The sequence below is a fragment of the Echiichthys vipera genome (assembly GCF_963691815.1).
Source record: "Echiichthys vipera genome assembly, chromosome: 12".
In the NCBI taxonomy this organism is placed as follows: Eukaryota; Metazoa; Chordata; class Actinopteri; order Perciformes; family Trachinidae; genus Echiichthys; species Echiichthys vipera.
This window is the reverse complement of record NC_139837.1, coordinates 10537468-10560877: the sequence shown is the minus strand read 5'-3', so window position 1 is coordinate 10560877 and position 23410 is coordinate 10537468. Positions and strand designations below refer to the sequence as shown.

The 23410-nt window shown below is 40.7% G+C and overlaps 2 protein-coding genes across 3 annotated transcripts in view; both read left to right on the top strand.

Moving 5' to 3' along the window:
- Positions 1-3896: 3896 nt before the first annotated feature.
- On the top strand, positions 3897-13582 carry atg9a (ATG9 autophagy related 9 homolog A). Of its 2 annotated transcripts, XM_083924838.1 has the most exons (21): positions 3897-4028; positions 4283-4338; positions 4451-4543; positions 5347-5498; positions 5630-5673; positions 5828-5892; positions 6016-6165; positions 6791-6932; positions 7083-7223; positions 7345-7465; positions 7652-7827; positions 7919-8041; positions 8337-8524; positions 9247-9400; positions 9803-9982; positions 10115-10327; positions 10447-10676; positions 10926-11043; positions 11197-11467; positions 11836-11984; positions 12071-13582. In XM_083924838.1, exons 4-21 carry the CDS (start codon positions 5396-5398, stop codon positions 12077-12079), a joined length of 2577 nt encoding a protein of 858 aa, XP_083780964.1. In that variant the 5' UTR covers positions 3897-4028; positions 4283-4338; positions 4451-4543; positions 5347-5395; the 3' UTR covers positions 12080-13582. The 2 variants fall into 2 exon arrangements, with proteins under 2 accessions (XP_083780964.1, XP_083780963.1); XM_083924837.1 differs by lacking the exon at positions 4451-4543.
- Positions 13583-18410: 4828 nt separating this feature from the next.
- pcnt (pericentrin) overlaps positions 18411-23410 on the top strand; it is a 34832-nt gene continuing 29832 nt past the window's right edge. Inside the window, exons 1-4 of the mRNA XM_083924414.1 lie at positions 18411-18502; positions 19957-19986; positions 22182-22358; positions 22789-22932. Of these exons, the coding sequence (XP_083780540.1) occupies positions 18455-18502; positions 19957-19986; positions 22182-22358; positions 22789-22932 (399 nt within the window). The 5' untranslated portion in view covers positions 18411-18454. The remainder of the gene's footprint in view (positions 18503-19956; positions 19987-22181; positions 22359-22788; positions 22933-23410) is intronic.

Here is a 23410-nt window from a genome sequence, read left to right as displayed (position 1 = left end):
AGACAGCTGTGGACTATTTTAGAAAAGATATTAGACCAGCAGTGTCATATCAGCAACTTATGAATGAAAGCTTGACTTGCTCTCCTCCACACAGGTGTATTCATCTCATGAAAATTTTGTATTACTTCTCTGTGTGATTACTGTTCAAGTTATCTCTATTTCCTTCACGCACACACTCACCCACATACACACAAAAACAATCTAACCGTCAAACATCTCCACTTAAATCTAACACAGACAGGAAATTGATATCAAACTCTGTGTGTGTGTGTGTGTATGTGTGTGTGTGTGTGTGTGTGTGTGTGTGTGTGTGTGTGTGTGTGTGTGTGTGTGTGTGTGTGTGTGTGCGTGTGTGTGTGTGTGTCTGTGTGTGTGTGTGTGCGTGTGTGTGTGTGTGTGTGTGTGTGTATTATTTTCTGTCCACGAGTGTTGCAATAAACATAAGGCATTCTTCCGGATGTGTAGATGTTGGTTCATGTTTGGAATTGTTAAGCATACCTGATAATCACACTGGACTGAATTACAACATTTTAACATTTTCATTCAATAAGAAAAAACAAAACTCCTGGAGCAATCAGAGGTAAACAAAAATCTATTGAGGTTTAATACCCAACCCTGGAAAGGTCTCAGTATTTCTCAATCAGAATTCATTTTGTGGCAGTTTGGCTTTGAAACAATATTTAGACCCTCATGCTGGGAAATATAATTAAGAGTCAATAAGACAGTTAACTGAATAAATAATATATGAAAACTAAAATGAATTATTAAAAGAATGATGGGTCGGGTAGACTTGGACTCATGACCTCATAGCTCCTAAAATCCTGGCTACGCTGTATAAATTGACATAATTTAAACAGAAACTTAATCGTGATTCACAATATTTGAAAAAGATTCAAGATTCAAGAAGCTTTATTTATCCCGAGGGAAATTATTGTGCAACAGTTTCAATACAAATGGGAAAGGATCAGAGTAACAATAAGCTAACATAATCAAATCAAAATAAAGCTAACATAAAATAAATCAAACAATAACTAAATGTGACAGAGTGCAACGGACGTTGTGGTTAAATGAAGGTGTATACAGTATACAACAATACACACCGTGCAGTTTAGCAGCAGCATGTTGAAATAAAATAAGTACAAACTAAATAAGTGATAAGGACCGATAAGTAATAACAGTGTTAAAAGTGTAGCAGCATTTCCTACTGAACTAAGTTACTAAACTAACATAATAAAGTGATGCAGTGATGATATAAAGTGATATAAGTGATATTAAAGGTTCCCTCGATATGATAACAGCAATAAAGCCCTTCAGGAAGTGGGGCAATTAGGGTTGTTAGAAAACTGCCCCAGGGGTACCAACAGGGAGAGGAAGACAGGCAACAATTAAATATTCCTTTCAGGAGTCCAACGTTGCACCTTATGTAAACTGTGTGTGCATGTGTGTGTATGGATTTCATACCTGCTGTGTTGGGTTCACATGGGTGCGTGTACAGGAAGGAGCTTGATCTAATTAGGTCGCTCTAGAGAGATGACTTCATCATGATTCCCTTTTCCCTCCCCCCTTCTCAGCCAGCACCCCCACCTGCCACACCCCGCCCTCCACCCCTGCTATAGCACCACCCATGGCAGCATGACCGCACGTCTTTGGACCAAATTAGCTGTCAATGCAACCCCCTAATGCCCGACAGACAGTGGGGTAATTTAATCAGCCCGCTATAGCCTGCAGCAGAGCACTATCATGCTTACACAGACGCACACATAATCATACAGACACAATAGTGTATGATTCGTATACAACACAGGATCAGTGTGTATAAATTAAGTAAAAGTAAAAAATAATAACAATAACTGAGTGGAGAAAATAAGAAATGAGCTCTAGCCTAACTCTGGCTTTAGCTTCATTTGAGTTCTGTCAATGCTCGGTACATTTAGTTTGTATTTCATCTATTGTGATTTGGGGGAGAAGGGTGAAAATGTTTAACTGAGTCAGATCAGAAAAGTCATCCTAACCTCTTTAGATCATCTGTAACATCTGCAAGTTTTATGTACGAATGTTAATAAATTAAGTGCAATACAATGAATTGAAGCAGTTCAAACACGGTCTAACAATAGGTTTATGGTGAGAAACTTTAAATTATTATAGTACTTTTATATCACAGTTTCTGTTTGGTGTTTATCAGCTAGTGAGCTTTGTTGTGACAGACTTTAACTACCAGATTAAACTGTATGAAGCCTAATCCTAATCAGGACAGATTAAATTGCCCAGATCACTATAATAACTGGATTACAGACTCCCCCAACTCAAGACACCCTGCCCTTTTAAAAAAAAAAAATCTCTGCACACACACACACACACACACACACACACACACACACACACACACAGGCACACACACGGGCACACACACGGGCACACACACACACACAGTGATTGGTGTTAACAGTGTAACAGAGTGACAGTGAACAAAAGCCCAGCTGTCACTTCAAATTCATATATGAATATTCATCACAGCAGAGAGCGACAGAAGGTGAGCTTGGCTTTGCAAAGTATCATCTTGATGCTGTGGAGTCAGCGCCTGTACCCCATTTACTGTATGCTCATTGAAATACGAAGCACAGGCAAATAGCTTTAGGAGTCTGTTATTATTAATTTAGCATAATTTAGCACTGGGGAGATACATTTTTTCAGTCTATATATCTGTCCTGCTTTTTCAGTCTGAGTCAGAATCTGAATATTTGTTAAAGAAATTATTATTTTACCTTGGTTTACTCTCAGCTACATTTGATAAAAACAATACTGTGTGTGTGTATATAAATATATATATATATATATATATACCTATATAGTCTATAAATGAATGTAAACTAGCAGACCTATGCATTCCTGAATGATTGCTTTAATTTGGGAAATAAGCTTTATCTTTGAGGCGTCTCCAGCAAAATACATTCTAATCACCAACGTCAGATCCTTTTAGGGTCTAAAAGCATAATGCTTCATTATATTTTTATCAAATATGTACATACTTAGCAGAATTACACTTTTTGATGATGATCTCAGATGATCTCACAATGATACATTTTAAAAAAGGAGGAAAAAGTAAGATACACCAGAGGACATGAGCAATGAAAATTAAATTGAATTAAAGATATTAAAGTGGGAGCACAGATTTATAGTTTTGATAGCTTTCTTCTTGATAGCAGAGGATATTGACTTGAAACACATCTCCAGTTTTTCCATGAAAACACAAAAAGGGTTTTACTTTGGCAAATTTACACTTGTGGATGTAAAACTTTGCAAGAATTAAAATGAGATTCATTAAAAAAAATATTCTTTTCAGCTGGAGCGTCACTCATTACAAAGCCAAAAATGCAATGCATTGCATGAGGAGCTCAAAATCACAGCAGATATGATCTAAAATGATTTTTAGAAATATCTTTCCACAGGTTACGGGTATATGCACATTTCCAAAACAGATGAATAACAGACTCAGTATGTCACAAAAGGCACACTTCAGATCTAGATCAACATATTTGAATTTGATAAAGAAGTATTTAACAGAGTAACATTAATGAATAATTTTAAACGACATGAATGAATGAATAAATAGCACCCTCTCACAGAGTACACTTGCAGTATGACAGCAGCTCTGACCGCATTGTGGTGCTACTAAAAACGACCAGGCGGTGGTAGTAAACACCACAGTAAAGGCGGCTCTAACGGGGCGTGTTCAACTCGCCTCTGGCCGCCCCTGATTGGCTGCTTTTCTTACCCGTTGGGAAACTGGCCGCACCTGATTGGCTGCTTTTCTTACCCGTTGGAAAACTCTCTTTCTGATTGGATAATGCCCCCGTCCCTCTGCTGTGACAGACTCCACACTGCTAGCTGTTTAGAAAACGAAACTGGCTCATGTTTCCCTTCGGGAGGTGGTCAAAAAGAAAGGAAAACAAAACTGATATTAAACAATAACCCTACAGGGGTTAGAGAACTGTTTTAACCCGGCACAGAGGAGGCGGGAGAGCCCAACGGTAAGGACTCCATGCGGCGACATGTTTTTTCTGAGGGAGGCAGGCCTGGGCTGTCAAACCACGACAACAACAACACCTGAATCTATTCTGCTGTGTTCATACTTTGGTATTCCGCCGACAACAACCACTTTCAAACAGCCACTCAGCAGTCAGTCATTTCTGTCATGTTGTGTGGGTTAGCCCTGTGCTGTATGGTGCTTCCGAATATAAATATGGCATAAAGCGTTTTATGTCTCTTCCTTTTTTTTTTACAGCTGGGGATGTTGAATAAACACCAGAGCTGGGTTGGACGCACTGTACTGCAATGGAGGTAAGCTCATGTCTGTAGCTGACATAAGCTACGCCATAGCTTTCATTTAAACAACATGTGTGGGTCACCAGTAAATGCATCATTAGGTGCATTTCACCATTTCTTTTTCAAGTATCTGGAGTAAATGTTCCCACTTCATATCTAAAGGAGAGTTCCTGATATGTGGTGAACTGTGGTTTTAAGGACAGTGATTACTTATATTTGGGTAAGCCAGAATAAGATGCATTCCTGCTGATGATTTAGACTCCTTTTGAAGTCATTTTCTTTTTTATCTGCTGTTGCTGTTTTGCCCTCATTGTTTTATGTTGTTTATACCCCAAACCATGAAATCATAGTCTTGGGTCAATACAATCTCAATCTATGGAGTGTGTTTGGGATGTCCTGGGGGTATTATTATCTACATGGGGGCTTTTAAATGAGTCTATCACAATTATAACTAAATCTTGAGACAGAGAGACCCTTGTCAAAGACCTATTTGGTTGGTTTTAGTTTCACTTAGTTAGTTTCAGGCTAACTGACGAGGGCGGATGCAACATAAAGGTGCTATACCACACGTTTTATAGATACTTCAGATATTTCAGAGTCCATCAGTCACAAACCCAATTGTATAGTTTTGGGGGCACATTTTCTGTGTCTACTCTCTCAAACTTAAGTCATGTGTAAAGTTAGTTCAGTTGTCCAGGGTTGAAGTTTAAAGAACCTTTAACCAGGTTGTAAAACCATTTGTCAGCAAGAATCCAGCTTCAGAATTGCTGCTCTGTCACTGATCCTGACCACTGACCTCCTCTCCTACAAGAAATGTTCCCTTATGGATAAATCAATCCTAAATCAAGGATAATGTTGATGGTAAGACCTCAGTGGAGGCTGCATTAAATTTTCTATCATGCAGGGTTTGTAAGTTTCAAAATGAGTTTATTATTAATCAGTATATGATGTGTTAACCTTGTCTGTGTATCTTTAACCCTTTTGCCTCCCCCTCATCTCTCCCTGCCATTCTCTGTGCTCCAGTCTGTAGCAGTGGGCTCAGCTACTTGGTGAGACTGAAGCTGCTGTCACTATGGCGCACTTTGACACAGAGTACCAGCGCCTGGAGGCGTCCTACAGCGACTCTCCACCCGGAGAGGCAAACATGTTGATGCATGTGCCTGAAGGAGCCAAATGTATGACATGCATACACAAATCACAATCAAATCATGAATGTATCACACGCAGAAACACACCCTTCTCTGTACACACTCATAGTGATGCCTAATAACAACACCATTACTAATTTATAAAACATTTTTTGCAGCCCAATGGCATCATATAGAAAACCTGGACCTGTTTTTCCAGAGAATATCCTTTTACCTGGTTTTGGCACGCATTCCTACTGTTTTGTTTTCCTGACACGTGAATTTTCCTTCTTTGATTTTGCATTGTAAAAGTTTTAACACAAATAGGATTTTTAACATTTACAGATACATTTACAATATTCCTTAACGTCCATTACGTCTATAATCTACACCAGAAGAATGGATTCACCTGTATGCTGCTGGGAGAGATCTTTGAGCTGGTGTACGTATCCTATCTGACAGAAATTGTGTTTTTGAGGGATGGATTTGTCCATCTGTAAGAGGTTTGTTTACAGTGGAGCTTGATGAAGTATGTTTTCTCCTTTTCCTCTCTTTCTCCATGCAGTCAGTTGCTGTTTGTGGTTGGCTTCACAGTGTTCCTAGCTAACTGTGTGGACTACGACATACTCTTTGCCAACAAGTTTGTAAATCACACTGATTCATCTAAGGTCACCTTGCCTGATGCCTTTCTCCCAGTGGATGTGTGCAGTGCCCGGTGAGTGTGACACTGTATTTATTCATTTTAAATATTATTTTTTTGGGACTCTTTTGTCTTTATTGTCTTAATATAGCATAGCTGTAGATAGACAGGAAACAGGGGAGTGAGAGGGGGGTGACATGCAGCAAAGCATGTGGCGAGGACTCTAACCACTGAGCCACTGGGCGCTCCCACTGTTTTTATTTATGATACTTTTGTGCAACTACTTTGCAATTGTACCTTCTTTGTGAGTGTTTGGCTGAGAATAGATGTGATGACTGTTCAGAAGGGTGTTTGGGCGATACTGAACGATCAACACTTAAACTGCTATTTGACTGTTTATTCCTTATTTGTTAAAATCTCAGGAAAATAACGTGACAATGAAACCCGAACAACTTCCTCAATGTCCGTGCCCTTTTTCATGTTAAATTTTATTCCATAGTAATAGCAGTGAAACAAAGTTCTCATGAATAAAGCTGAAATGTGTCATGATGAGTTAATTTATTTAGGTAAGCTCTGGTGTGTTTGTTTTTTTCTATGTGGAAATATTAACTGTGCCAAAGCAATTAGACATGTATGGAGACCTTAATGCTGTTGAATTCATACATCTTTGAATTACAGAAGGGAATATTTTCTCCCGCAGAATCCGAGACAATGCATTTGTGATCTTTGTGCTGATAATCTCTGGGGTGTTTTGGCTACACCGCCTTATCAAATTTATCTACAACGTCTGCTGCTACTGGGAGATCCGATCCTTCTACATCAACGCACTCAAGATGACCATGGTGAGACAGACAACATTATCACAGGAAATATTGTTTTAGAGATGTATTGAACATTTGTTTTGTTGGCAATATATAAACATTTAGTAAGATTTCTACTAATTGCACGTATGTGAAGTTAGTCACCAACTAACTTTCACTTTTTCTTTTCAGTCAGAACTCCCCTATGCAACATGGCAGGAAGTTCAGGCCAGGATAGTGGAGATTCAGAAGGAGCACCAGATCTGCATCCATAAAAAAGAGCTGACAGAGCTTGACATTTACCACCGCATCCTCCGCTTTAAAAACTACATGGTGTGGCCAATGTTAATAGTGCTGTTGGGTTGCTGAACTACTTGTGCCTGACACAGCTACTTTCAAGCATAATGAAATGGTGTGACCTCAAACCAAAACCTTTCTTCCTGTACTTCTCAAGGTTGCCATGGTGAATAAATCACTCCTTCCTGTGCGATTTCGACTACCTGCACTCGGGGAGTCTGTGTTCTACACCCGGGGTCTCAAATACAACTTTGAACTCATCTTCTTTTGGGGGCCAGGTGCGTCCGTGGTTGATTCGTTATATATGTAAAGTCTACATTTCTATGGTGTCATATTCAGGTGCAACGAACCATTTGCATGCATGCATTCATACATTTCCCTATCTATCAACGTTTATAATGACAAAGGAGTCTTCTTATTACCTCTCTTGGTTTTGTTTTGTTTTGTTTTTGGTTGTTCTGTAGGTTCCCTGTTTGAGAATGAGTGGAGCCTGAAACCAGAGTACAAGAGAGGAGGTAACAGGCTGGAGCTGGCAGATAAGCTAGCATCCCGTATCCTGTGGATCGGGATTGCCAATCTGCTGCTGTGTCCGGTAATTTTGGTGTGGCAGATTCTCTACGCCTTCTTTAGTTATACAGAGGTAAGTGGTTCACATGCACATACACACTTAATACGATTTTCCTTTGCCATTTGCTGTTCTAAACAATAGTTTGTTGTGCCTGTGCGCCTAGGTGATCAAGCGAGAGCCTGGTTCTCTGGGAGCGAGATGCTGGTCCCTGTACGGTCGATGTTATCTGCGACACTTCAATGAGTTGGACCATGAGCTCATGTCACGCCTCAGCAAAGGCTACAAGGTCAGTGTACTAGCTTACCTTATGTCAACATTTGATGCTCTTAAGTTGCTTGTTGTCTTTAACATTGTGCTATAACTCTGCTAAATTTTAACACTGACTTGTTGTGTTTCTTAAAATAACTGCTTGAAACATGTCTCTCAGTGGCAGAGCAGAACATCACTTAACGTTAACATGGTTCTGTATTACTACATCATGCACGTAATGCTTATACTGGTGCCTCTCATCCACTGCCTGTTGAGTTAATAATAAAGTCAGTTTCCTCATTTTGCCCTTCCTTTGTTCTCGTTTTATTCAGGCTGCATCCAAGTATATGAACTGTTTCCTCTCACCACTGCTGACGGTGGTTGCCAAAAATGTAGCTTTTTTTGCCGGATCTCTTCTGGCCGTCCTCATCGCCCTGACTATCTATGATGAGGATGTTCTTGCAGTGGAACATGTTCTCTCATCAATCACTCTGCTTGGAGTGTGTATCACAGTCTGCAGGTAGGGGATTAATGTCACCCAGCTAATCGTTTATGATCGATCTAGATTCTATATAATAGTAGAATTTATACAAGGGTTTTATTTAACCATAGCATTTAAGAAACACACAGATCAATCATTTAATGGTTAGTTGTAAGGAACTTATTTCCACTGGGGTTCAACAGCCCGCAGCAGTTAATCATTACAACTAAAAGAATTAACATACATCACTAGATCTTTATTAATTGCTCAGAAATCATTTCATTTGTCAACATAAAACTGATATGAAATGTTGAACATCAAATAATAATATAGGACACAAATCTTCCACTACATGGCTTGTTAAAGCTGTTAAGAAGGAGCCCTGTCTTTATTGCCCTTTTTAAAGCTCCTCAGAGTTGTAATCTCTTTAATGCTCTTCGGCAGCTTATTCTGCTGTAACTGATGAGTCAAAGAGGGTTTCCTTCCTTAAGTATTTCTAGACTATTTGAAGTCTATTAATAACTCTGAATTGAAATAATAATATATTTCGGAACATTCCCATGACTTGATCTGTGTGGAAAAATCCAGTTCTATCTTTATATTTCTATCTGGTACTGTCAACCAAGACATTAAACAGGTAGATTCAGAACTATATGATCTAATGTAGTTAAATCTTTAAGTTGAGTTAGGTCTTTGATTTTGAACCTGGTCAGATTTAGAATTAAAGTTCTTTACCACCACCTCTCTCTCTGTCTCTTCAGATCATTTATCCCAGATAAGCACATGGTGTTTTGTCCTGAGCAGCTGTTGAGGGTTATCCTGGCTCATATCCACTACATGCCTGACCACTGGCAGGGCAATGCACATAGATATGAGACTCGTGACCAGTTCTCCCAGCTTTTCCAGTACAAAGCAGTGAGTATGAATACTAAACTGGGTATAAATATCAAGATTCAGAATACTTCCAAGGCATAAAACTTGTCAAACTGTGTAGGGTTGACATTATAACATGTCATAACATGAATATCGAAGATGTAATTAATTAACATAGATGATGGCTGTATTCCATTTATATATATTCCAGTTTCAGGACCAGGCTAGTGGTGAAACTGACTCATGACTTTTGAAAACTTAGCTCGGCAGATTCATCTGGTTCCCAGGCTACATCTGTGCATTTTGAATTCTTTAGTCTTAGTTGAAAGAGTTTTTAAATAACACTTATGAATCAGAGGTTCAGCATACATTCGATGTGTTTGCTGAACCCTGCTCTGCTACCTGAGTGTACAGAGTCAACCTTTCTACGCTGTTTTCTTCCAGGTGTTTATTCTAGAGGAGCTGATAAGTCCAGTGGTGACTCCCATTATCCTGATCTTCTGTCTGAGGAGGAAGTCTCTGGAGATTATTGATTTTTTCAGGAACTTCACTGTGGAGGTGGTCGGGGTAGGAGACACTTGCTCCTTTGCCCAGATGGACATCAGGCAGCATGGACACCCTGCGGTGAGGGACTGCTTCATTCAGTGCAGCCACACAGAAAATATCTAAATGACTTATCTATAGACTGTGTGACATGCGTTAGATTGAAATATGAGTAAGAGAGTGTGTGTGTGTGTATATCTCCTCCCTCTGTAGTGGATGTCAGCGGGGAAGACAGAGGCGTCTATTTACCAACAGGCAGAGGATGGGAAGACAGAGTTGTCGCTTATGCACTTTGCCATCACCAACCCCCAGTGGCAACCTCCTCAGGAGACCACACATTTTATCAGCCAGCTGAAAGAGCGAGTTCACAGAGAGGCCATGGGGGCTTCTTCGGACACACATCCCCTTTCACTGTCTGAGTCTGAGGTACGGTGGCAAACCAACATTCATACTCAAGTATCACAGTGGTCATAAGTTAAATGTAATCACAGTCAGAGGTAAAAACTGATTTCCTCTCGTCTCTTTGCTTTTTTTCTTTTTCTCAGCCAAGGAGCCTCATTGCAAATATCTTGGGTCCATCTGCACTGAGCTCCGTTCATTTCGGCAGAGACAGCTCTTTGACAAATCATGCTGCCGCTGGTTTAAGCGATGGGGCATCTGCCTTACGCTCCCTTTCTCCAATCAGCAGCAGTCTTCACCTGAGAGGCAGCTTGAGTGCTGCTCACAGGGCGTCTGGCAACACTTCAACCATGAGCAAAGCAATGGCAGGCTCTGGGTAGGAACATTCTCCATCTTAATTGTCCTCCAACTCTCTTTTATGGCTAAATCTTTCTGCACAACACTTAATATTTACTAAGCAGCTAGAGGAAAACTCCCAGTTCAAAGTGAAAATCTTAAAGAGCGCTGTGATAGATAAACCCATATGTATATTAAGTATTCTCCTTTCTTTTCCTCATCTTCTCATCCCAATCCCCTGCTCTTTGTGTCCTCATTTTCTCCACATTTTTGCATTATCTTCCTGTAGGACTGATGCCCGGACTGTGAGCTCAGGCAGTAGTGCATGGGAGGGTCAACTGACCAGTTTGGTCCTCTCAGAGTATGCCTCCACTGAGATGAGCATCCATGCACTTTACATGCATGAGGTAATTGGTTGTGAGCATGTGTGGGAAGAGAGTACAAGACATCTGTCGGATGCATCAACCAAATGAAGCGAAGTGTCTACCCTGAATATCTCTCAGATCTTCTCCATCTTGGGTCCTTACCCATTCTTCTTTCTATGTATTTTTTCCTTGTAGCTACACAAGCAGCAGTCACGTGGCGAGCTATCCCGTCACACATGGCACAGGCAGGAGAGCGACGAGAGCAGCGATAGCGTCCCCGATGAAGTGAGGAGCGAACCCCACCCTCACTCCAGACATTTCCCTCGCTCACACACATTCCCCACTACAGTTCCCAGTCCCAGTGCCATTCCCACTTCATCCTCAGCCATCAACAGTACCACCCTAAGCCAGGAGGGGGCCTCATCACACAGCAGCAGCCAGCGGCACTATAGTGGACCACATAATGGTACCTATCTTTTTTTACTATCTCTTATCCCTCAATTTTTTTTTTGTTAAATATTATCACTTTACTAAATTTAAGAATGAGACATGAGCTCATCTCAGAACAGAAACTGTATTTCAAGGTGATGTAGTTTGTACAGAACATGAAAACATTCTCATCCCTTGTGTGAAGGTGAGCACAGATTTCCAATCTGAATACTAACTAAAGTCTACCTCTCTATCTCACACTGATTTAGTTTAATAACTATAGGGCTTTCAGACTATTCCATCATTTGTTTAAATCAATTGAGGACCGTAAACAGCACAGTAGCTGTACATTGTGGTATACAGATCAGTGGCACTTTTCAACTCTGCTTTCTTTATGTTTTCCAGACTCCTTTAGTGCAGGGGGGAAAGTAGTGAGGTCGGCCCGTGGTGTGCCCATGGGAGGGTGGGCAGAGGAGGGTCAGGCAGCGCCGCGGCACCATGAGACACTACCAGAGGAGAGCTCGGAGGATGATATGCCACCCCACATACACAAGGTGAATGCTGTTTGTGTGTGGCAACGATGCTTTGCCTGCGTGCACTGCCAGTAAATTAACATTTTGTCCTCTTCCTCTTACTTTAGATTACATAACCAAGCCAAGTGACTAAGTATCAGCGTCCCACCCTCCGTAGATATCCGGAAAAAATATTCTCTTCCATGACCCAACCTTTTCTCCAGGATTGACCATCTGATCTGACGGATGAAGATGGACGTATCATGATGCCTACAAACACTTATCTAGGGAAATCATCTAAACAAGTCACAACCGATGCCACCGTCAACAATTCAAATATGACTTACTACATGCCTAAACAGGGTAAATATCTGACTTTGTGTATCAGAAGAGGACCTACAGGATCAAGTTATTTCTAATAGCCATTGATACCATCAGATTACGCTTTTATAATGAAGATTACATAATTAAAGTGCATGTGTTGCTAGGATGTAAACTAACATTGTGAACACTTCAGTGCTATTAGAGACATCCTTTGCACTATGCCACTGTAGAAAAAACAATTACAATTTGCCCAAACTATCATCACTATCATCCTAATTGTGCCATCTGTATTGTTTCCCTATGTAACAAATCAGATGGCTTGAACGGTGAAAATTGCAGAATGTATGGTGTCTCATGCTGGAAAACAATGACTTTTATTGTGCGTATCTGTTATTGTACTGGTAGCAGGAGCCTGTGTATCATGCCCTGTGCTCTGTATTTCAGCTTGCATTCTGCGTCTTTGCAAAACATATGAAGGCCTCAAATAGTATCAAAGTCACCCAGCATTTTTAATAACATTTTAGTCCTTATGGATTTTGTTTCTTTCGGCATTTATTGCATAACACATTTCGTGTTTCGATGTTCAACTTTCTAAAATGTTCAGAAACTTTGCACAGATAGACGCTTGTTTAAAAGATAATTATACCGTGTAGTTCGATATTCTGCACATACACAAGGAATGTGTAAATAAATGTTATCAGGTAATTTCCCAGTGATCATAATATTTCATTAATCAAATTTACACAGTTATAAGGCCACTATATTTTTCAACATACTTGCGAAAAGGTGCAGCAACAGACAAGGCTGTTGCGAGCATGTAATATTGACTTCTGTGCCAATCAAAAACCCTCAAGCACAAGTGCATGACGATCATCCACACATTCTTCTGAAAAGCTGTGTCACCCCACAGCAAAAACACTGTCCCATGACCATATCACAGCATGACTTTCCCCTGTTCTCCTGGCCGCAATTCTTTAAAAAAAAGAAGAATTATGCACTTTAATAATCTGTTAATGCAGAGGGTGTCACTTAACTTCGACTGTTTCTATGTGTATGTTTTTGTGTATACATTTTTTTAATTATTTTATTTATCAAAAGGATGTGCCATGTTGATTGACCATTGTAAATAAAGGTTTGGTTTCCTGTTGTGCACGTGTATGGGGATGAATAAGCACTGATAACATAACCTAGACTGATATTATGGTCAAGGATGCAGTGCCACAGTGCGGTAATGTTGGATTGGAAGTAACTGTGTCTGTTTTGTAGATCCTGTAAAATACAATTTTGTACAGCTGTAAATTCATCCATTAAAGGGAAGGCCAAAATGCAAGGGTTTGTGTACTAACTGTCAAAGCAACTATCGCGATATGTCACGGTAAGTCACTGACTGATTATATGCACTGTAGTAATTAGAAGGCGTTTAAACCGTTATGGTTAACGCAACATTTTACGTTTATGTTTAGTCATAGCGGATATCTTGACTGCAACGTTTACCATTAGTCTAATTCAGCCCTGCGTTGTGTTCTTGTTTGATTTGGTTTACCATGCTGTCAGAGCCCGGATAGCTCAGTCGGTAGAGCATCAGACTTTTAATCTGAGGGTCCAGGGTTCAAGTCCCTGTTCGGGCGGTAGCTTTTTCTTTCGTCCCAACTAAGAAACTCCGATGAATTAATCCTCATTTTATATGTTTTCCTGACATTTAATCTTTTTTTTCTTTCGTCCCATCTCCAACTGCGCTTATGAAGGAACCGTCAACTTTTACGTCATAACGTTACATGTGTTAACTTCTCTGACGTTACTTGATTTTAGAAACTGTTCATTTAATCATGTTAGAATAGCGTTACATTAATCTTAAACTACCTTAAAGTGTTTTGGTCATGTTAGGTTATGTCACGTGTCTTGAATGCAGGGCGTTGCACAAGGAAATGAATATGTATATTGGCTGAATAACCCACAAATATAACCTAAACAGCGAGAAAACAAACATTATGATGTTATTCAGTTATTGCAAAAGGAGTCTACCATGTAGGGGTTCGCTTGAAGCCAACGTTAGCTATGGTTAGCTTACCTCAAGTGGTGTGTCAGGTGTTTCACAGGGACTTCAAAGTTGACGACTTGCAAACATATGAAAACTTAGTTAAAGTAGTGCCCCCTGTCTTTTTGTTTCTCTATCATTCAAACATGATACATTTTGGACTTTTTCAAGAATAAACAACTTTTCCATTACACCTAATTCCAATTGTGGACGTGCAATATGGGCTCTTGTCTGAAGTATGTACTTGCTTTTAGGTTTCCTCTTATTTACTCATGGTTTCACTTTCAGTCCTGTCAAGTGTAAACACACTCACAAACACAAACACACACACACCCCTACACACAAATGTGTTTGTGAGTAAAACACAGAGTACATGTGTGCTGTTAGTGAGCATTACGCATTCAGTGGTGGGAGTGTGAAAGGGGCTGTTACATGGTGTATGGAGGGGAGATGTCCAGCTGCATGCTCCGCTGGGACATATGACACAGTCTGTGGGCAAGTAGGGTGGCTGATGTGAGGCAGCTGTGGTGCTGCAGTGGTAGGACCATAGTGATGATGATGATGGTGATGATGATGGACACCACTTCCTCTTGGTGAAACATCTGGCCTTGTGAAGATGGGGTTTCCCTGGTAACTGTCCTGGAAAAGAGACAGAAAAAAGAGTTTTGTAAAGGGTCAGAATTTAGACTTATTACTTTGTCTCTGTCTTGTCAAAGAGTTGTGTTTGTGTGTACCTGCCCAAGATATGTAGCCCGAGGCGTACAGTGACCAGGTGGCCACAGAGGAGGCATGGCTTTCAGCATCATATTGTGCATTATGATCTGGTGCATCTGGGCATTTTGCATTAGCATCAATTCCACCACGCCTAGCACACAAAACACATAAATATACAAACATATGTTCAGGGAGACTGAAACAAAATAAGTTCTTTATTTGCTGTTGCATACCCTCCTTGATGGTGTCTGAGCGTGGTGCAGGGTCGGGCTGAGGTGGAGTAATTAGAGGCTGCTGTTGTGTGATGGTGGCAGGCTGCTTGGGGAGCTACAGAGAGAGACAGAGAGAGAGAGAAAGGCATTGGGAATCAATTGCATCTTTTCACTATTTCATTTTCACTATTATTACACTACTTGAACTCATTGCAAGCCAGTCCGGATAACAGTGTCGTTATAAATATCTAGCATGTAAAAAGGAAATATATGCACAAAAAAATAGAAGAGTACAAGCGAGGAAGGAGGGGAAAGGGGATTAAATACACTTAACAGACCACATTGAAAAAGAGTAAGAGATCTGGGTGTTTTTGAGATAAATGCCAAGTGTCGCACAGTCTGTTGGATGATGTGTGGAGGCTGAAGCGGGACAGGTGGGGGATGGGGCAGAAAGGACAGAGCAGGGGTTGGCTGGTGGAGTGGATGGGACTTGTAGTGTCTTTGAGACCCTCCCCGGTTGTGAGGCGTGTTAAGTTCCTCTAACATGTGCTGGTCCTACACAAAAGATACCAAACACAGCCGGACAAAAGACAAAAATTATACACTTTTCACATGGACAGGTGAAATAAAACTCGGTGTGGAATGTATTCTGTCTTAATGTCCAAATGTGGGTACACAAGACATGATATTAATATGTTAATACATACAAAACAAAGATAGATTTAGTACAAACCCTGAGTATTCGCAGTAGGTAGAGTGCACGGTGCAGTTGATGTAACTGTCCATCATAATAACTCCCTGAACAGACAAAATCAACTTCTCAGAAACTTGCTCTAGTATTTTATATTGAAATAAATACAACTTTTACAGCCAGGTTATTATTATTATTTGTTGTATGTTTATTATTTAAGTATGTTATCTTTATTTATTTGTTTATTTCCAGTCTTGTGAAATCATTCTTAGTATCAGCTAAATGTCTAAAATGGGAAAAGTGTTTCTGTAAAGGCAGCTGATAGCTTCCACAATTGAAAACTCTTCATCACAAAATAGTTCTTGTTATCTTACCTGTAGACTGGGCTGATTCTGCTCTGTCATCCATAATGCACTTTTCGTTTTCCAGTCTCTAAAGACACAAGTTAACAATATATATTAAAGATGTTGATGTAAAATATTCAAATCAGAACAAAATGCTGATTTATTTCCCTTCAGAATACTAAATAGTAAAGGTTAAATTAAATTGAAGCAATATATTTCCACCTTACAACTTGTAACCTCACCTACCGTCTCCAGCAGTTTGAGTTTGAGTCTTGTCATCTGATCAACCATAGAACCACCATGCTAAAAGATTACACAAAGTGATGTTGTAACATTTTCTGTGCGCTGAAATGAACAGAATTGGTAAGAATACAGGCAAATGTAGGCTATGCTTTTAATGTATCATTTACCTGAAATCTTGGCATTTGGAGTCACACAGACTCGGTGTACCCCTGGTGTTTTTGAGTCAAGGCTAAAGCCAGACAGCGGTTGCCATGGGACACACCTGTTTATCACTGGCACTTGACCATGACCTGCATAACTAGCCTGCTTGGTTTCTATGCCTTGAAAGAGAAGGGGGGGGGGGGGCCTCGTCACATTGTTTTATATGTAGACAAACTTCATTGTAACCACACCTCAGTCATCATAAGCTGTTCCATAGAAACCCATCCGCAAGTTAACTACTCCATACATTAAATGAGAATGAGTAGAACACCACCATCTAGTGTCTCAAGATCGTAGTCGCAACAACAACATATAATTAAAATCAGTCGGGTTGCCAGGTTGGTCAGACCCGCCCCAGCAGCCTACAGGAGACCAGAGTCTGTTTGAGTCGGTTTGAACCCAGCTCCTCCGGCAAATCGCACCATATAAACAAGTATTGCAGAGCAGTTTGGCTGATAGTTACCATTACAGCTAAGTAAACATGAAAGTTAGCTTACCATCAAGGGGAAACGTAGCAGTTTCAGCGTGCGTTTTAATGCTGTTAAACTCCTTTATCCCTGTCCAGCGAGTGAATGCTTGGCCTATACTGACTCTGGTTTTTGCCCGTCTCCGGTCACATAAGCAGCTGCAGGATTAGCAAACTCCATTTCACCCAGTGCCAGCCTACAGTAGCTGCACCGAACAACAGATAACGCTATTAATAATCCATCCATTCATCCATCTTCAACCGCTTGTCCCATCTATCGCAGAGTACATAGAGACAAACAGAGACAGACAACCACTCACACCTGCGTGCAATTTAGAATCAACAATTAACCTTACACATGCATGTTTTTGGACTGCGGGAGGAAGCCGGAGAACCTGGAGAGAACCCACGCAGACACAGGGAGAACATGTAAACTCCACACAGAAGTGTCTCAGTCGGGATTCAAACCAGCGACCCTCGTGTGGAGATATTCTGGGGGGAAAGGGAGCCAGTGAAGAGATTTCAGGATGGGGGTGATGTGATTGTGTTTGCGTACCCTCATCAGGATCCTGGCAGCAATGTCCTGAATGTACTGCAGTCTCTGAATGCTCTTGCACGAGATCCCAATGAGTTGGAGCATTACAGTAATCAGTATTGGCCGGTACAGTGTAAACAGAACGTGAGAGAGAGTATTTGTCAAACCCGTCCAAAAATGTTTTAAATATTTATTCAGACTAAATATATTTTTTATGGAGAAGCCATACTTTCATTCTGTACCCCTCAAAACCCCCCAGTGGCTGTATTATTATTTTTGTTCAAATATACATTTTAATGAAGATTCTACATATTAAATCTTTAACTTTCAAAACATAGAAGTGGGCGGGATATGTTTGGTGTTAGCCTATCCTGATTGGCTACAGGAGCCGTCAATCCAAGGTTGAAGACTTGACAGAGCCATTTCATTGGTCAACTACGCTCTAGTTTTTGAACAATGTACTCGACAGGAGGTGGGTTATGAGGAACGTTGTATTAACGCGAAGCCCATTGGCTGAAGATGTCGAATGTAATGATTTGATTGGTCCGTTCATTCAGGGAAACTCGATAAGGGCGGAGTTGAACCGACTTGGCGGCCATATTGAATATTATCTGTTGACAGTTGTGTCTGAAGGAAGCTCAAAGATTTAGTTTTAGCTAACTTATGCCAGAAGTGAAGTCTGGTGTGCTTTTAAGTTGAATTAGGACGGTTGTCCTAAACTTTTAATGGTTCTGTTTGACCCAAGAGATGGATGACGATGAACGGCAGAGGAAACTAGAAGCTGGAAGAGCCAAGGTGCGTTGCTAACATGCTAGCGTTTAGCCAACTCTTTTGTCATAGCCTTGCGTTTGTCCACTTCCAAACTTACACCCACCCCCAGAATGAGTGTACGTTTTGTTTTATCGTTGCTAAGATTCAGTTTGCCCGTTAAATTACTGCCATTCGTAACTTTAACGGTGCTCGTTTCCCGCGCACATGCGACATGGTTGATGATGAGCTGAGTTTGTAACGATAACACTATCACTATCGTTATCGGTTAATGAGTTGAATCACCTTTTATAGAACTTATACTCGGAGTCTAGCAGAAAGATGCACATATTTACGAAGACGAGGGAAATGTGTCTATAATCATGATAAAAATGTCTTATTTATGTTGCTTTGTATCAAAACACGGTGCAGGTGCATCATATGTTTCTCGGAATGAGTCTTGCACATGCTTAGATTTTTTTTCTGCCTTTTGCAAGAAATCTTTATTTCAGATTAATAACAGGCAGCCAATGAGGAAAACATACATACACACACAAAAAGACCAGTGTGCAAATAACAAAAAAATACATAAAGAATGACAACAATAGTTAGAAACTGGGGCCACAGAAAACCTTTCATCAAAATATGTCAATGTGCGTTCCCCTTTACTGCCAATTAATCCATGTACACGTTTAATTCAACAATGAGAATGCAAAGGGAAGGATTTAGAGAATTTCGCTTTGAAAATATGAAATTTACCAAATGCAAGTATGACATTTGTCATGTTGCTACACACAAATCTAGTGACGATATCCTTTGGCACAATTGCTATATCATATCCTGTCCTGTCCTGAACAAACTTCTCTGCCTCTCTCCAAATCACAGAAGAAAGGGGGCAGTGGCCGAACAAATGCAAAACTGTTTCTGGCTCAGTTGGAAAATGCTTAGATCAACTTCAATGAAATGTTCGTTTTGCCTTTGTGGAAATATATATTTTGCAAGCAATTTTTCAACAGCCACTACAACTTTCACCAACATAGAAAAACAATGATACAGCTATAAAACATGCTTAATTAAAAGGGGACTTTTGGTGTAATAAAGGGATTATGGCACAGCCTTGAAAGCATGAAGTTACATCTATAGTGACACTTGCGAGAGCCAATGATTGTATGGGTACAAAAATGAATGTGTAATGTCTCCTATGGTAATTTTTTCTGTGAAAATGGCAGCTCTGGTGTTGCAAAGATAGAAAAGGCTAGCAGTTGTTTTTACTTCAATGGGAAGCCATATTAGTAATGGGCCAATAATCAAGAATAGCCTACCCTGTATTGACAACCAGGCCATGTTGTCTAAAAACTAGATTTGAATCTAGGTCGCGTGTTTAGAGCAGCTCATTGAATTGCATTTCTTAGCTGTGGTAGAGCTCATTCTAAAGACATGGTTGGAACATTAGTTTATTTTGCATAACACTTACTCAACTGAACCACTATTCCTTGTGACAGAAATCCTCCAACATGCCTCGAAGTCAGTCGGTAAGTATAGAAAGTCTTGACAGGCAGAGGCATTTGTTTTTTCCATGGGATTATGGTTTTGTGGACATTATTTCTTTGAGTCTTCTTGCTTTTTGTTTCGTTTCTCTTGGGTCGGCAATCAGGGCTTTCTTCTGCTTTTCTGCACCGGGATGAGATTGCTGCTGAAATTTTAGCCCGCTGCTCTCAACCGTATGACTTGCAATCAAGACTGTAGCCTTTAATGAAAGTCTGTTTTGCCTTGCATGAACCATTTTAATGTTTCTTATTATCAAAGGCAGTCTGTCACACACCTTGAATACACTGTCATGATGGTTGCAGGCCATTAGGTGGTGCAGTGAGCCCATGAGATTTGGCAAGGTTCAACATGTTGAGCTTGCATCTCACATGAATGGTGTTGCTATGGTAATGCAGTGCTGTCAGCTGCCTTTACTGTATTTTGCGCATCAGAGAAGCTGTCATTTATTTTCCGCACCGAAAGCACGGCATGTATGTATAGAAATCACCCACAGACAAACATACACAAAAATATTCAAATCCAGTGAAGTGTATTGGTGTTGACATTGTTGAAGCAGAACACAATAGCAGCATTCAGCAGGCCAGTAACATCCGATGTGACCACAATAAGCTCCATCCAGCTGGTTAGTCAGACTCTGAGTAGTGCAGGAGCGGCCTTGGGCTAAACACTGCTCAAATGGCTAATATGTCTTTCTGAGATGTGTTGTAGCAGGCGGAGGCGGTGAACAGCAAGGTGGTGGAAGGAGATGGAGGGTGGGGTTTTAAGTGACAATAAGTATGAAAACAGATGATTGTCTTACAACATTTTGGTTTTAGAAGTCAAAAGAAAAAGATGGTTATGGTGGTGGTGGATGCATGGCACTAACTGGTATTACAAAGCAAATTTACAATGTGGTTTTATAAGCAGTTATCTAACATCAGAACATTGGTGCACATGCACACACACCACACGGTCATACTATACATGTGATTCATCACAAAGCAACAGGTAGCTCTCCCAGGGTCATGCAATCTCAAATTGAATTGTGCATACACACTCGAATGCTGCTCTCCACACACAGAGCCCTGCCTCCTCCTCTCCATGTGAATTCATCTCCCAGTCTCCACCCTCTTTCCTTAGCCTAGACACATACATCCCCTATCCAGAGTTTGTAGATCCCTCTGCACTGTACGCTGGCTGTGGTGAGGAGTTTTAGGATGAAAGGTTTGGCACACTGTGCTGTTGCTACAGACTGCAAGATCTACATCTGGACAGTAGAGCTACTGCCCTGATGAGGAAGGATTGACAGGTCTGACCACCTGCAAGGAAGGAACCTGAGGATTGACTGTCAGTTATTGATGGAGTGATGCATGAGGGTCTTTGTCACAACGTGGACAGCTGTAATCTGATTTAAGCTGCTTAAAGAAGAGAGACCGCCTGGGAGAGAGGGAGAGATAGAGAGAGAAAGCAATAAAAAGAGGAGTGAGGAGAAACAGCCTGAGTTGGATTTGTATATTAATTAGAGCGTAATTTCGTGCCCTGATCCTCCTGATTTCAGAGAGGACGCTGTTGTGATGCTTCAAAAATGCTTCTGTCAACCAGTTTACCTGTCTCTGACTTTGCTTTTTTCTGCATATAGAAAAGTCAAAGACTGAGATGGATGTGTACTTTTAAAAACCGTTTCTTTCAACCTTGTGCTGCTTTTGGTCTGCTGAGAGGTTGTCCAATGTGTGTCACTAAGATATGCACTTCTCATGGGTTTGATGTAGCTCTCTGGAGATTTGAGAATATTTAGCACCGTCACCTCATTTTAAACTTGGATACTTGATACTCGTCGGGCTATGGTGTAGCCTATTTTTGGTGTGAGTTTGGGATTTCTTCTTGCTTCATTGGGCACTGTTTTTTTTTTTTTTTTGCTGCACAACTCTGACTCATCAAAATAAGGGTAGCCAATCTATTCTTTTCTTCAGCGAGGGACTATCAACAACTTTTACTCATATGCATTTCTACTTCACGTAATTTTTTCATCATTTCAGAATGATGCTTTCATAACTTTTTTCATTTTTCAACTGATGACGTAAACCTGGACTCCAGTTCTTTTTTACTCTTGACCCCTGAGCTTCACCATGCTAATAGTGTGGTGGTGCTCAGTGGTCCTGACCTATGTGTCCATCTACCTCTCGCTGTCCTTCCTGCGCAGCTTGCTAGCTTCCGACAGAAGCGGGCGAAAGGCAACGGTGCGGGGGCGCCGAAAAAGACGCAGAAGAGGAAGGGCCAGACTGACTCGCAGAATGACGGAGCGACGCAAGGCCGCCCTGTAGAAGCAGGACTCTCTTCGGCCATTGACACAGACCCGAACAAGAAGACCAACCATGAGGTATACTGCTATTTACATAGAGATTAGCAGTCATGTTTCATTAATGGAGTTACAGAGGGGACTGAAGAAATGTGATTTGTGTGTACCATAAGACTATTGATTGAATTCAAACAGCCGATCATTTTCATCACACAAATCACTCAGGACTGTTTCCGAGTAATTTGATTTGCTCACTGTATGCTTTAACAAGTGGCCTGTGCCCCCCTGTCAGTAAACATACATTAGAGAAATGGGTCACTAACCATTACATTGCCTCTGGGGCATGTTGTCATGGCAACCTTGTCATGGATTAAGTGTGGCACTATTTACTGCGTTTTTTTTTTTTTGTTTGTTTTTTTTTAAAAGGAAAGTTCACCCACAGCATTATAGAGCACACATGGATTACAATGACGAAAAATAGACTTAATACTAAGACTCTCTCATTCTTAAGGAACCACAGAAGCCAGAGAAACCAGAGGTTCAGCAGGGCCAACTACAGAAGGATCAGCCCCCTGCCCTGGAGCAAAGCCTGTCCCCTGTGGAAGATTTGAGAGAAGAGGAATTAGTTGCACTCACTGGCAAAGAGCAGCTCAAGGTGTGTGTGTGTCAGTCATTGATGACATTTAGAGTAGATATCTTGCTTTCTTTTAGCATGTTGAAGCATCTGACTACTTTTATGTCTTCTAAGTAGTTAGGTTTGGCTTTATGGAAGATTGGTTTAGTGTTATGAAGGCATACGTGGCATAATTTGAGGCTTGGAATTCACTGTTCTCCGAAACTGTTCTATAGATCAGTGTTCCTGTTTACATGCTGTTTACATTTGTTTGGCGATATGGAGTAATTTGTGTATGATAAAGAGGGTGTGCGTATTTGTGTTCTGTGTCATCAGCAAGCCACAGGGAATGTAACTGCCTGCTATTCTGCTTGGCTGCACTGATCTGAAAGTACAGCTTGGTTCATCTATGAGCATGTTCATGTCTGTGTGGAGAGGAATAAGTTTTCCAGTTGCCTCAAATTGTCTTGATTATAGTGTTTTACATTGTTCTTTTTGATATAATGTCGTCTGATATTGT

Coding starts and splice junctions, on each gene's coding strand:
- atg9a (XM_083924837.1), top strand. CDS start 5,396: ATGGCGCACTTTGACACAGAGTACCAGCGCCTGGAGGCGTCCTACAGC. Junction 8,525..9,246: donor GTGTGTATCACAGTCTGCAG/GTAGGGGATTAA, acceptor CTGTCTCTTCAG/ATCATTTATCCCAGATAAGC. Junction 11,044..11,196: donor ATGCACTTTACATGCATGAG/GTAATTGGTTGT, acceptor TTTTCCTTGTAG/CTACACAAGCAGCAGTCACG.